This window comes from Salmo trutta, chromosome 21 (assembly GCF_901001165.1).
Source record: "Salmo trutta chromosome 21, fSalTru1.1, whole genome shotgun sequence".
Classification (NCBI taxonomy): Eukaryota; Metazoa; Chordata; class Actinopteri; order Salmoniformes; family Salmonidae; genus Salmo; species Salmo trutta.
Genome location: NC_042977.1, coordinates 47,029,347 through 47,044,656, shown reverse-complemented (window position 1 = coordinate 47,044,656; position 15,310 = coordinate 47,029,347). Strand labels below are relative to the sequence as shown.

Below are 15,310 nucleotides of genomic sequence, written 5' to 3'. Positions count from 1 at the left end.
GGGATGGTATTGTTTTTGGGGATGGTATTGTTTTATTGGGATGGCATTGTTTTATTGGGAAGTCATTGTTTTATTGGATGGTACTTACAGTTCAATGTTTCTGTCTACTGTATAGTACCTACTGTTGAATGTGTAAGGGATAAATGCCGACGTTCTGTACCTTACCTTGGGAATAACGGACGACCAGTGGTGTAAAAAGTACTCAAATGTCAAGTAAAGATAGCTTAATAGAAAATGTGAAAGTCACCCAATAAAATAGTACTTGAGTAAAAGTAAAAGTATTGGATTTTAAATATACTTTAGTATCAAAAGTAAATGTAAATGCTAAAATATACTTAAGTATCAAAAGTAAAAGTATAAATCATTTCAAATTCCTTATGTTAAGCAAACCAGATGGCACCATTTTCTTTTTTTTCTTTTTTAATTTACGGATAACCAGAGGCACACTCCAACATTTAGACATAATTTACAAACGAAGCATTTGTGTTTAGTGAGTCTGCCGGATCAAAGGCAGTAGAGATGACCAATGATGTTTCTTGATAAGTGTGTGAATTGGACCATTTTCTTTCCTGCTAAGCATTCAAAATGTAACGAGTACTTTTGGGTGTCAGGGAAAATGTATGGAGTAAAATGTACAATATTTTATGTAGAAATGTAGTGAAGTAAAAATAAAAGTTGTCAAAAATATAAATAGTAAAGTACAGATACCCCCCCCCCCAAAAAAAATGACTTAAATAGTATTTTAAAGTACTCTACACCACTGCGGAGTTCATTTTTCCAAGGTAATGTACAGAATGGAGGTGTTTATCCCGCTTACAGTATTACCACAGTTGTGAAAGAAAACAGTACTAAAGCACACATTTACCGGTATAAATATTTGTTTTTGTTGATATTTTCATTTTTATAAGCAAATTCATACTTTCAAATTTTTTGGTCGTTCGACTAGTTCTATATTTATAGAAGCGACCAAGTTGTTGGTTCTACATGTTCCGTTGCTAGCGGTTCTTCTTCCTCGCTTGCTAACTAGCTACGGCTAACATGGTCACGACCTCTGCAGCCAGAATAACAGCAAAGTAGTTGAATTTGCCTTTGTTTAACTGTTTTCTATTGATATTAATTTGGATACATCCATAACAATGAGCTGATAATAACTGATTTTGCCTGGCATAGCTAGAAAAGTTTGCCTTTTCGTCAGGACACTGGTCACTGTTCATTACGAGGAGATCGCAATGCAAAGATTAGGCTAGAAGCTAGCTAAATAGTTTGTTGCTAGCAAACCTGCCAATATGACAACCAAATTCAAAAATATCAGTTGCTGAAAACAGCTGGTCAAACTAGAAACATGTGGGAGGATTTGATTGCATAGTACCACTAAACTAGAAACATGTGGGAGATTTGACAGTACAGCACCACTAAACTAGAAACATGTGGGAGGATTTGACAGCATAGCGCCACTAAACTAGAAACATGTGGGAGGATTTGACAGCTTAGCATCACCAAACTAGAAACATGTGGGAGGATTTGATAGCATAGCGCCACTAAATTAGAAACATGTGGGAGGATTTAACAGCATAGCGCCACTAAACTAGAAACATGTGGGAGGATTTGACAGCTTAGCATCACCAAACTAGAAACATGTGGGAGGATTTGATAGCATAGCATCACCAAACTAGAAACATGTGGGAGGATTTGATAGCATAGCGCCACTAAACTAGAAACACGTGGGAGGATTTGACAGCACAGCACCACTAAACTAGAAACATATGGGAGGATTTGACAGCACAGCGCCACTAAACTAGAAACATGTGGGGGGATTTGACAGCACAGCACCACTAAACTAGAAACATGTGGGAGGATTTGACAGCACAGCGCCACTTGCGTCATGACTGCAACAGTAGGGACCAGAGAAATTCATGTTCATCTCTTACCACGTTAGGTCATCAGATACTCTAACAAAATCTATTTCTGCAAAAACAAATCAATGCTAGCTAGCTAGCTAGCTACGTTTTACCTCCTTGGATGTGCGTTTACAATGTTTCCAATTTCAGTTTGTGTGGTTGTTGGTTTAGCTTTCTGTAACTTTATAGCAAGTACAGGCTGCAGGTGTAGGTGCGTATTGCGTCATGATTGCAGGTGTCCTGATATCTCTCTCTGTGTGTGTGTGTGTGTGTGTGTGTGTGTGTGTGTGTGTGTGTGTGTGTGTGTGTGTGTGTGTGTGTGTGTGTGTGTGTATATCGGGGAGGTTGGATAAAAAGCAGAAGACAAATTCCCATCCTGTATGGACTAATAAAGTATATCTTATCTTTTCCAACTGTCCATTATCTGGTTTTAGAATGCCTTTCCAGCCAATCAGAAAAGAGTATTCAACAACGCTGTGGTATAATTCTGTATACTGTATCGCGTGCTAAATTGCAAAGTGGGACCAAAACATGACATACCAACACAGTCTTAAACAGCCTGGTCTCTGCGATGTAAAAGCATCCATTCTTTGTCAGGATCTTGATGTGTTTGACTTCGTCGTTGAACCTGTGGGCAGAGAATGGCTAGGCTTTAGCTAATCAAACCAAATAAAATGTTATTTTGTCACATTAGCCAAATACAACAGGTGTAGACCGTACAGTGAACGTTTACTTACAAGCCCATAACCAACAAGGCAGTTTTGGGAAATGTTTTAAATAAATGCAGTTGAATTCGGAAGTTTACATACACTTAGGTTGGAGTCATTAAAACCTATTTTTCAACCACTCCACAAATTTCTTGTTAACAAACGATAGTTTTGGCAAGTCGGTTAGGACATCTACTTTGTGCATGACAATAAATTTGTCCAACAATTGTTATGAGACAGATTATTTCACTTATAATTCACTGTATCACATTTCCAGTGGTTCAGAAGTTTACTTGGAAAATTCCAGAAAATGATGTCATGGCTTTAGAAGCTTCTGATAGGCTAATTGACATAATTTGAGTCAATTGGAGGTGTACCTGTGGATGTACTTCAAGGCCTACCTTCAAACTCAGTGCCTCTTTGCTTGACATCATGGGAAAATCGAAAGAAATCAGCCAAGACCTCAGAAAAAAATTGTAGAACACCCCAAGTCTGGTTCATCCTTGGGAGAAATTTCCAAACGCCTGAAGGTACCACATTCATCTGTACAAACAATAGTATGCAAGTATAAACACCATGGGACCACGAAGCCATCATACCGCTCAGGAAGGAGACGCATTCTGTCTCCTAGAGATTAACGTACTTTGGTGTGAAAAGTGCAAATCAATCCCAGAATAACATCAAAGGACCTTAAGAAGATGCTGGAGGGTACAAAAGTATCTATATCCACATTAAAATGAGTCCTATATCGACATAACCTGAAAGGCCGCTCAGCAAGAAGAACCACTGCTCCAAACCCGTCATAAAAAAGCCAGACTACGGTTTGAAACTGCACATGTGGACAAAGTTCGTGCTTTTTGGAAAAAATGTACTCTGGTCTGATGAAACAAATATATAACTGTTTGGCCATAATGACCATCGTTATGTTTGGAGGAAAAAGGGCGAAGCTTGCAAGCCGAAGAACACCATCCCAACCGTGAAGCACGGGGGTGGCAGCATCATGTTGTGGGGTTGCTTTGCTGCTGACTGGTGCACTTCACAAAATAGATGGCATCATTAGGGAGAACAATTATGTGGATATATTGAAGCAACATCTCAAGACATCAGTCAAGAAGTTAAAGCTTGGTTGCAAATGAGTCTTCCAAATGGACAATGACCCCAAGCATACTTCCAAATTTGTGGCAAAATGGCTTAAGGACAAGAAAGTCAAGGTATTGGAGTGGCCATCACAAAGCCCTGACCTCCGTCCTATAGAAAATGTGTGGGCAGAACTGAAAAAGCGTGTGCGAGCAAGGAGGCCTACAAATCTGACTCCGTTACACCAGCTCTGTCAGGAGGAATGGGCCAAAATTCCCCCAACTTTGGAAGGCTACCCAAAGCATGTGGAAGGCTACCCAAAAAGTTTGACCCATGTTAAACAATTTAAAGGCAATGCTACCAAATACTAATTGAGTGTATGTAAACTTCTGACCCACTGGGAATGTGATGAAAGAAATAAAAGCTGAAATAAATCATTCTCTCTTCTATTATTCTGACATTTAACATTCTTAAAATAAAATGGTGATCCTAACTGACCTAAGACAGGGAATTTGTACTAGGATTAAATGCCAGGAATTGTGAAAAACTGTGTTTAAATGTATTTGGCTAAAGTGTATGTAAATTTCCGACTTCAACTGTAAATAAAAGTAGCGAGGCTATATATACAGGGGGTACCGGTACAGAGTCAATGTGCGGGGGCACAGGTTAGTCGAGGTAATTGAGGTAATATGTACATGTAGGTAGAGTTATTAAAGTGACTATGCATAGATTATAAACAGAGAATAGCAGCAGCGTAAAAGGGAAAGGGACAACGCAAATATTCTGGGTAGCCATTTGATTATATGTTCAGAAGTCTTATGGCTTGGGGGTAGAAGCTGTTTAGAAGCCTCTTGGACCTAGACTTGGCGCTCTGGTACCGCTTGCCGTGTGGTAGCAGAGAGAACAGTCTATGACTAGGGTGGCTGGAGTATTTGACAATTTTTAGGGCCTTCCTCTGACACCGCCTGGTATAGAGGTCCTGAATCGCAGGAACCCCAGTGATGTACTGGGCCGTTCGCACTACCCTCTGTAGTGCCTTGCGGTCAGAGACAAAGTAGTTGCCATACCAGGCAGTGATGCAACCAGTCAGGATGCTATCGATAGTGCAGCTGTAGAACCTTTTGAGGATCTGAGGACCCATGCCACATCTTTTCAGGCTCCTGAGGGGGAATAGGTTTTGTCGTGCCCTCTTCATGAATGTCTTGATGTGCTTGGACCATGATAGTTTGTTGGTGATGTGGATACCAAGGAACTTGAAGCTCTCAACTTGCTCCACTACAGCCCCGTCAATGAGAATAGGGGCGTGCTCGATCCTCTTTTTCCTGTAGTCCACAATCATCTCCTTTGTCTTGATCACATTGAGGGAGAGGTTGTTGTCCTGGCACCATGTGGCCAAGTCTCTAACCTCTTCCCTATAGGCTGTCTCGTCGTTGTCGGTGATCAGGCCTACCACTATTGTGTCATCGGCAAACTGAATGAAGGTGTTGGAGTTGTGCCTGGCCATGCAGTCATGAGTGACTTTAACCAAATGGGCTAACTCAGACTTGTGTGTGCAGGACACCCATAGAGTCCACCTTGACAACCATAGAGTCCAGCATAGAGTCCACCATGATAACCATAGAATCCACCTTGACAACCATAGAGTCCACCTTGACAACCATAGAGTCCACCTTGACAACCACAGAATCTACCTTGATAACCACAGAGTCCACCTTGATAACCACAGAGTCCACCATTGAAACCACAGAGTCCACCTTGATAACCACAGAGTCCACCTTGATAACCACAGAGTTCACCATTGATAACCACAGAGTCCACCATTGATAACCACAGAGTCCACCTTGATAACCACAGAGTCCACCTTGATAACCACAGAGTCCACCTTGATAACCACAGAGTCCACCTTGATAACCACAGAGTCCACCTTGATAACCACAGAGTCCACCTTGATAACCATTGAGTCCACCTTGATAAACATTGAGTCCACCATAGAGTCCACCTTGATAAACATAGAGTCCACCTTGATAACCACAGAGTCCACCTTGATAACCATAGAGTCCACCTTGATAAACATAGAGTCCGCCATGACAACCATAGAGTTTACCTTGATAACCATAGAGTCCACCATGAAACTATAGAGCCCACCATGAAACTATAGAGTCCATCTTGATAACCATAGAGCCCACCTTGACAACCACAGAGTCCACCTTGATAACCACAGAGTCCACCTTGATAACCATTGAGTCCACCTTGATAAACATTGAGTCCACCATAGAGTCCACCTTGATAAACATAGAGTCCACCTTGATAACCACAGAGTCCACCTTGATAACCATAGAGTCCACCTTGATAAACATAGAGTCCGCCATGACAACCATAGAGTTTACCTTGATAACCATAGAGTCCACCATGAAACTATAGAGCCCACCATGAAACTATAGAGTCCATCTTGATAACCATAGAGCCCACCTTGACAACCATAGAGTCCACCTTGACAACCATAGAGCCCACCTTGACAACCATAGAGCCCACCTTGACAACCATAGAGCCCACCTTGACAACCATAAAGTCCACCACGACTTGAATGCCTCTGGCTGGAGAGCTGTGTCACATTACCAGACACCATTTCCGAGGCCCTCGACTCTGCTCTACTTCATAGTCTCTAGCCCATAGACCGTAGCCGAATAACTGAACAACAACTCTGCTTTAGACTCTTACTTCATAGTCTCTAGCTCATAGACCGTAGCCGAATAACTGAACAATGTCTGACACATCCCAAAAAATACAGTTTGAATGTCTAACTGACCATGAGCGTGTCCAGTGACACTGCAGTTAAATCCTGGTTCTGTTTGTAACAGCTGAAGTTGTAATTCCCTGCTCCACATATAAACTGGAAGGTAAAAACACAGACCCTAAAAAAAGCTTTCAGACTATCAATGGCTCTTGAACAGGACAGTGTGACATGACAGTTACACCATGGTCCTGGAAGGGAAGATCATGCCCCTGCTGCACGTACATGATGCTGACACACACACTCACACGTCCCGGGACCCAGGTCCACTTACTTGATACTGATGGCATACTCGTTAGACTCTCTGGTCCGGTGTCTGATCAGGTAGGTGCTGTTCTCTCTGTCCATCAGCTTTACTGCCGCCTCCTGCCTCTCCATTGGCCCTGCAAACCTGACCATGAGAAAACCATGAGATAACCATAAGACAACATCAGATAACCTTCACACAACCAACACACAACCGACATACAACCATCAGACAACCAACAATCGCACAATCAACACACAACTATTACACAATCATTAGACAATCACAAACAGTCCACAAATAACCATTGGAAACCCAGAAACAATTACATTACTATTGCGAACATATAAGAGTTGCTGTTTCACCTACCACAGCTGGGCTGAATAATCCACTGGTTTGGGTACCTGGGAGAAACAGTGAGAAACGCTGTTATTTCCAGCGAAATAAAATCAATGCAGACAAGTTCGAGGTCATGTGCACTAATCACCTGTGAAGAACGTAGGCATTAGAAAGGGTTTATGAAGGCTTATGAAAGTTTATGAAGGCTTATAAAGGTTTATGAATGCTTCATCAAGCCTTTAAATAAGTTGTTAAATAAGGTTGATTAGCATCTAGACTTACACATGGGCAGGGCCTAACGGCATCGCTGGGAAAGAAACCAATCTCTCTCGTCGCCAAGATCTTGCCCTGCAATGGCACATGGCTGTTAGTTAATCACATTATATTCGTCTGGGAGCAACATCCATCCCCTCCTCCTCCCCCATTGCTTTTATAAATCATCCCTTCTCTCCTCCTCCCAATCACTTCTATAAATCATTCCTTCCCTCTTCCTCCTCCCCATCACTTCTATAAATCATCCCTTTCCTCCTCCATCATCGCTTCTATAAATCATCTCTTCCCTTCTCCTCCTCCCCCATCGCTTCTATAAATCATCCCTTCCCTCCTCCTCCCCCATCGCTTCTATGAATCATCCCTTTTCTCCTCCCCATCACTTCTACAAATCATCCCTTCCCTCCTCCTCCCCCATCGCTTCTATAAATCATCCCTTCCCTCCTCCTCCCCATTGCTTCAATAAATCATCCCTTTACTCCTTCTTTCCTACCCGATCGCTTCTATAAATCATCCCTTCCTCCTTCTATTCTACTCCTCCCCCATCACATCTACAGTATAAATCATCCCTTCGCTCCATCACTTCTATAAATCATCCATTCTGTCATTCTCTTCTCCTCCTCCCTCAACGCTTCTATAAATCTTCCCTTCCCTCCTCCTCTCCTCCACCCCATCGCTTCTATAAATCATCCCTTCCCCCCTTCTCTACTGCTCCCCCATCGCTTTTATATACCATCCCCTCTCTCCTTCTCTCCTCCTCCCCCATCGCTTCTATAAATCATCCCTTCTCTCAGCCTCCTCCCCATCGCTTCTATAAATCATCCCTTCTCTCCTCTTCCTCCCCCATCGCTTATATAAATCATCCCTTCCCTCCTTCTCTCCTCCTCCTCCCCATCGCTTCTATAACTCATCCCTTCCCTCCGTCTCTCCTCCTTCCCCATCACTTCTATAAATCATCCCTTCCCCACTCCCCCATCGCTTCTATAAATCATCCCTTCCCCACTCCCCCATCGCTTCTATAAATCATCCCTTCCCCACTCCCTCATCGCTTCTATAAATCATCCCTTCACTCCTTCTCTCCTCCCATGATTGCTTCTATAAATCATCCCTTCTTCTCTTCTCTTCTCCTCCTCCCCCATCGCATCTACAGTATAAATCATCCCTTCTCTCCTCCATCTCATCTACAGTACAAATCATCCCTTCTCTCCTTCTCCTCCCCATCACAACTATAAATCATCCCGTCTCTCATTCTCTTCTCCTCCTCCCCCATCGCTTCTATAAATAATTCCTTCTCTCCTCCTCCCCCATCGCTTCTATAAATCATCCCTTCCCTCCTCCTCTCCTGCCGCTTCTATAAATCCTAGACAATTAGCCAACAATGAGGCAGAGCATCTAACACACTAACACACTAGTGATGCAGCAATCCCTAACACATTAGTGATGCAGCAGTACCTAACACACTAGTGATGCAGCAGTCAACAACACACTAGTGATGCAGCAGTCACCAACACACTAACACAATAGCGATGCAGCAGTCACCAACACATTAGTGATGCAGCAGTCACCAACACACTAACACACTAGTGATGCAGCAATTACTAACACACTAGCGATGCAGCAGTCACCAACACACTAACACACTAGTGATGCAGCAGTCACCAACACACTAACACACTAGTGATGCAGCAGTCACTAACACAGTAGTGATGCAGCAGTCACTAACACACTAGTGATGCAGCAGTCACTAACAGCAGTCACCAACACACTAACACACTAGTGATGCAGCAGTCACCAACACACTAACACACTAGCGATGCAGCAGTCACCAACACACTAACACACTAGCGATGCTGCAATCACTAACACATTAGTGATGCAGCAGTCACCAACACACTAGTGATGCAGCAGTCACGAACACACTAACACACTAGTGATGTAGCAGTCACTAACACACTAACACACTAGTGATGTAGCAGTCACTAACACACTAACACACTAGTGATGCAGCAGTCACTAACACACTAACACACTAGCGATGCAGCAGTCACCAACACACTAAAACAATAGTGATGCAGCAGTCACTAACACACTAACACACCAGTGAAGCAGCAGGCAATAACACACTAACACAATAGTGAAGCAGCAGCAGTCACTAACACACTAACACACTAGTGATGCAGCAGTCACTAACACACTAACACACTAACGATGCAGCAGTCCCTAACACACTAACACTCTAGTGATGCAGCAGTCATAATTGTTAAATATCCGTGGACTAGGCAAAAGGAATGGCAAATAAGTCTGGCTGCACAACCTATTGACAAAAGTACTGCAAATTGAGAAATCATGTCACTGAACTGAATAAAAAGAAGAAGAAACTACACTATGAAATCAAGATAAATTAGACAAAGAATGGAGTTTTGGAGCACATGAAATTAAAACTCATTCATTGAATCAGATGTCTCATTCATCACAAAACACACTGATACTGCCAATTACATTTATCATTGGCAACATTAGCAAACTTAGGCATGACATGCCAGCAAAAAAACGCTGACACTACAGTACACATCCAAGTATAAATGATACAATTCTGAAAGACAAGCATTGTCAATTTGAATTCCGTGAAGTGAGAGTGGCAGAAGATAGACAACAATAATGAGTTCACAACAATAACAAGCCACTGGGATCTGACATCCTGGATGGAAATATCTTTGCCATATCTTCAATCTCAGCCTACTAGAAAGTGTGTGGAGGGAAGCTAAAGTCATTCTGCTACACAAGAATAGTAAAACTCCCTTTACTGGCTCAAAATATAGCCGACCTGTCACGCACTGACCATAGAGAGCCCTTGGTTCTCTGTGGTGTTTAGGTCAGAGCGTGACTGGGGGGTGTTCTAGTCATTCTTTTTCTATGTTGGTGGTTTGTATGGTTCTCAATTAGAGGCATGCTGTTAATCGTTGCCTCTAATTGGGGATCATATTTAGGAAGCCCTTTCTCCCACCTGCATTTGTGGGATATTGTTTTGTGTATGTTCTTGTTGCACCAGTTAAGTCACGTTTCGTTGTTTGTTTACTGTTTTGTGGAAGTTTCACTGTATATTAAAGATGTGGAACTCAACTCACGCTGCGCCTTGGTCCGCTCTGTACGACGCACGTGACAGAATATCCCACCAAGCAAGGACCAAGCAGTGTGTTCATGAGGTAAAGGAGTTTTGGACATGGGAGGAAATCATGGGGGGGGGGCACATGGGGCGGACAGCTGAGCAGCGGAGAGTGCCAGAGCCCGAATGGGAGTCTCTGGAGGAGTTCAATGAGGGATACCGGAGAGAGGTTTTGGCTAGGAGTATGCTGCAGTGCAGGCATTTGGAAGAGCGGGTCACCAGTCCGCTGCCACATAAATCCCAAGATTCTTTTGGGGGGGGGCACATGGAGCTGGCCGGTGAGCAGAGGGAAGAGCCAGAGACCGTCAGAGAGGCGATGGAGAAGTTGGGGGAGAGAGAGAGGAGAGATGTTGGTCAAGTGTGTTCTGCTCAACATTCGACCTAAAGAGCCTGTCAGCAGTCTGGCGAAGTCTGTGCCGGTTTCACGCATCTGGCCTCCAGTGCGCCTCCCCAGTCCGGTACGTCCTGTGCCAGCTCCCCGCACTCGCCCTGAAGTGCGTGTCATTAGTCCGATAAAACCTGTACCGGCTCCACGCACCAGGCCTCCAGTGCGCCTCCCCAGTCCGGTACGTCCTGTGCCAGCTCCCCGCACTCGCCCTGAAGTGCGTGTCATTAGTCCGGTGAAACCTGTGCCGGCTCTACGCACTAGGCCTCCAGTGCGCCTCTACAGCCCAGAACCTCCAGCGACGGTTTACAGTCCAGAACTTCCAGCGACGGTTCACAGTCCGGAGCTTCCAGCGACGGTTCACAGTCCGGAGCTTCCAGCGACGGTTCACAGTCCGGAGCTTCCAGCGACGGTCAACGGCCCAGAGCCTCAAGTGACGGTCAACGGTCCGGAGCTTCCTGTGCCGGTGCCATGGCCAGAGCCTTATTCTGCGCCGGTGCCCAGTCCAAGCATGGCGTCCAGTCCTGGCACGGCGTCCAGTCCCGCTCCAGGGCCGGAGCCTTCCTCTACGCTGGTGCCCAGTCCAGGCATGGCAGCCAACCCAGCTCCATGGCCGAAGTCTTCCTCTGCGCCGGTGCCCAGTCCAGGCACGGCATCCAGTACCGCTCCAAGGCCGGAGCCTTCCTCTGCGCTGATGCCCAGTCCAGGCACAGCGTTCAGCCCGGCGCCATGGCTGGATCCGGGGTCTGGGCGGGGGCTACGACCCGCACCGGAGCCGACACTAGTCACCCCCCTACCCTCCCTATTTGGTTTCAGGTTTTGCGGCCGGAGTCCGCACCTTTGGGGGGAGGGGGTACTGTCACAACCTGACCATGGAGAGCCCTTGGTTCTCTGTGGTGTTTAGGTCAGAGTGTGACTAGGGGGGTGTTCTAGTCATTCTTTTTCTATGTTGGTGAGTTGTATGTTTCCCAATTAGAGGCAGCTAGTAATCGTTGCCTCTAATTGGGGATCATATTTAGGAAGCCCTTTCTCCCACCTGCATTTGTGGGATATTGTTTTGTGTATGTGCTTGTTGCACCAGTTAAGTCACGTTTCGTTGTTTGGTTATTGTTTTGTGGAAGTTTCACTGTATATTAAAGATGTGGAACTCAACTCACGCTGCGCCTTGGTCCGCTCTGTACGACGCACATGACTCGACCAATCAACCCGTCACCAACCCTTAGTAAACTACTGGAAAAAATGGTATTTGACCAGATACAATGCTATTTTCCTGTAAACAAATTGACAACAGACTTTCAGCACGCTTATAGGGAAGGACATTCAACAAGCACAGCATTTACACAAATGACAGTTGTCCTGAAAAGATTGTGAGAGCTGTTTCGTTAGACTTTAGTGCAGCTTTTGACATTGTCGATCATAGTCTGCTGATGGAAAAACGTATGTGTTATGGCTTTACACCCCCTGCTATGTTGTGGATAAAGAGTTACCTGTCTAACAGAACACAGAGGGTGTTTTTTAATGGAAGCTTCTCAAACATAATCCAGGTAGAATCAAGAATTCCCCATGGAAGCTGTCTAGGCCCCTTACTTTTTTCGATCTTTACTAATGACACGCCATTGGCCTTGAGTAAAGCCAGATGTGTCTATGCATACGGATGACTCAACACTATACATGTCAGCTACTACAGAAACTGAAATGACTGCAACACTTAACAAAGAGCTGCAGTTAGTTTCAGAATGGGTGACAAGGAATAAATTGGTCCTAAATATTTCAAAAACGAAGAGCTGTCACGGCTGTCGAAAGGAGCAGACCAAAGTGCAGCGTGGTTGTAGTTCCACATTTTATTAAATCTGTGAAACTTTGCAATACATAAATAACTGAATTAACAAAACAACAAACCGTGACGCAGAGAGAAACAAACACTACTCAAAATATAGTAACCCACAAAACCCAGGAAGAAAAACCTCTACTTAAATATGATCTCCAATTAGAGACAACGAGGACCAGCTGCCTCCAATTGGAGATCAACCCAAAAAAAACAACATAGGTGATCAGTGCATTGTCATAGGCAGACACACAAACAAAAGGACCCCCCACCCAACAAACAAAAAAAATACACACATGGAATGAACCTTTGTTGTAAACTCCCAGAACCATCCATTCAGTCTGGGATGGAATGGCCTCATCTTCTCATGACTCTAGTTGATCTCTCTAGAACTTAAATATAGAAATAGAAAACAGACAAACCACCCAAAACACCCCCTGTCATGCCCTGACCTACTCTACTATAGAAAATGACATCTTACTAGGGTCAGGACGTGACAAGAGCATTGTATGTGGGACAAATTATTCACTAAACCTCAACCGAATCTTGCAATAAATAATGTGGAACTTGAGCAAGTTGAGGTGACTAAACTGCTTGGAGTAACCCTGGATTGTAAACTGTCATGGTCAAAACCTGTTGATACAACAGTAGCTAAGATGCTCTGTCTTTTTAACAACACTATCAACAAGGCAGGTCCTACAGGCTCTAGTTTTGTCTCACCTGGACTACTGTTCAGTCATGTGGTCAGGTGCATAAAGAGGGACCTCAAAAAATTGCAAATGGCTCAGAACAGGGCAGCACGGCAGACCCTTAAATGTACAAGGAGAGCTAACATGAATAATATGCATGTAAGTCTCTCATGGCTCAAAGTGGAGGAGAGATTGACTTCATCGTTACTTGTTTTTGTAAGAAGTGTTGACATGCTGAATTAATCGAGGTGTCTGTTTGAACTACTAGCACACAGCTCAGATACCCATACATACCCCACAAGACACCAAAGGTCTCATCACAATCCCCAAGTCAAGAACAGACTATGGGAGGCGCACAGTACTACATAGAGCCATGGCTACATGGAACTCTATTCCACATCAGATAACTGATGCAAGCAGTAGAATCAGATTTAAAAAACTGATAAAAATACACCTTATGGAACAGGGGGGACTGTGAAGAGACACACTCAGGCACAGACACACATACACATGATAAGACATGCACTCTGCACACACGTACAAATGGATGTTGTATTGTAAATATGTGATAGTGGAGTAGTGGCCTGAGGGAACATGCTAAATGTATTGGGTAAAGTGTTATGAAATGTAATGTCACATTTGAAACTGTATATAACTGTCTTAATGTTGCTGTACCCCAGGAAGATTATCTGCTGCCTTGGAAGCCGCTAATGGAATAAGGCCTTTAAGAAATTTAAAAACTCTCAAGAGCAGCCTGATTTTGTTCTATATAAACGTCACAGAAATGAGGCACAGAGCACTATGGATGAAGCTAAGAGGTGTTATTTTGCTGATAAAATTATTGAGAACAAAAAGTACTCTAAAAAGCTTTGGAAATAATTTAAGGAACTAGGCTGTAGTACCAAAAACACATTAAACAGTATTGGACTGAACATCAGGCGGGAGAAGTTATACGATAAAGCAGAGGTTTTTTATTTTTTCAGTTCTGCCACCAGCAAGCTGCCCACCAGTTCTGGTTTGTACGGAAACAAACAAGTCAAGAAGTATTATGCCGAGTTAGGGGTTCAGCAAAACTATTTTTATTTTTGCAAAGGTAGCAACAGCTAAAATAGCCAGTATGCTAGCAGCTTAAATGCTCTGAGAAAATTGCCCCCTGCATTACACATATCGCTAATCTCTCCCTTGGAACAAGGCATCTCTCCCAGGGACATGAAAGAAGCTAAAGCTATACCTCTCTATAAGAAGGGGATAGAGTCTGACCCTGGGAATTACAGACCTGTATCTATCCTCAGTGTAACATCAACGATCCTGGAGAGAATTGTACATGAGCAAATTTATGAATATGTCAACAAACAGGGTCTAATGTCTGATTTTCAGTCGGGTTTTAGAAAAACATACTCCACTGATTCATGTCTACTTTACTTGACTGACTTCATCAGGAAAGAGATTGATGAGGGAAAATCTCTGTGGAATGGTACTGCTTGGCCTGCAGAAGGCCTTTGATACAGTTAACCACTGTCTTCTAAACTGGAGGTACTGGGGTTGAGCAGTATCCCTCTAGGCTGGGTAAAGTCTTATTTGTCAGGTAGGGAGCAAGTATTAGAGGTTAATGGTTCACTGTCTCAGGCAAAACCATTGAGTTGTGGCGTTCCGCAGGGGCGCGTGCTTGGGCCTCTACTGTTTTTACTGTATTTAAACGATATGAAAGATGCTTGTTCTTGCTGTCTTTTCCTTTATGCGGATGACTCTACACTTCTGGTGTCTCACAAAAGTAAAACTGTGTTGGAGAGCATACTTAGCAGAGAGCTTACTAACATTAGCAACTAGCTTGGAGATAATAAACGATCTCTGCACTTAGGTAAAACTGAGGCAATTCATTTTGGGTCCAGACCTAAATTGTGTATGTCCTTTGAAATCAG

At 43.8% G+C, this 15,310-nt stretch overlaps 1 protein-coding gene across 1 annotated transcript in view; it reads right to left on the bottom strand.

Moving 5' to 3' along the window:
* vav3b (vav 3 guanine nucleotide exchange factor b) overlaps positions 1-15,310 on the bottom strand; it is a 134,143-nt gene that overhangs the window by 23,088 nt on the left and 95,745 nt on the right. The window contains exons 21-24 of the mRNA XM_029705968.1: positions 7,342-7,407; positions 7,090-7,124; positions 6,748-6,864; positions 2,439-2,526 (exon numbers count right to left, since the gene is read on the bottom strand). Of these exons, the coding sequence (XP_029561828.1) occupies positions 2,439-2,526; positions 6,748-6,864; positions 7,090-7,124; positions 7,342-7,407 (306 nt within the window). The remainder of the gene's footprint in view (positions 1-2,438; positions 2,527-6,747; positions 6,865-7,089; positions 7,125-7,341; positions 7,408-15,310) is intronic.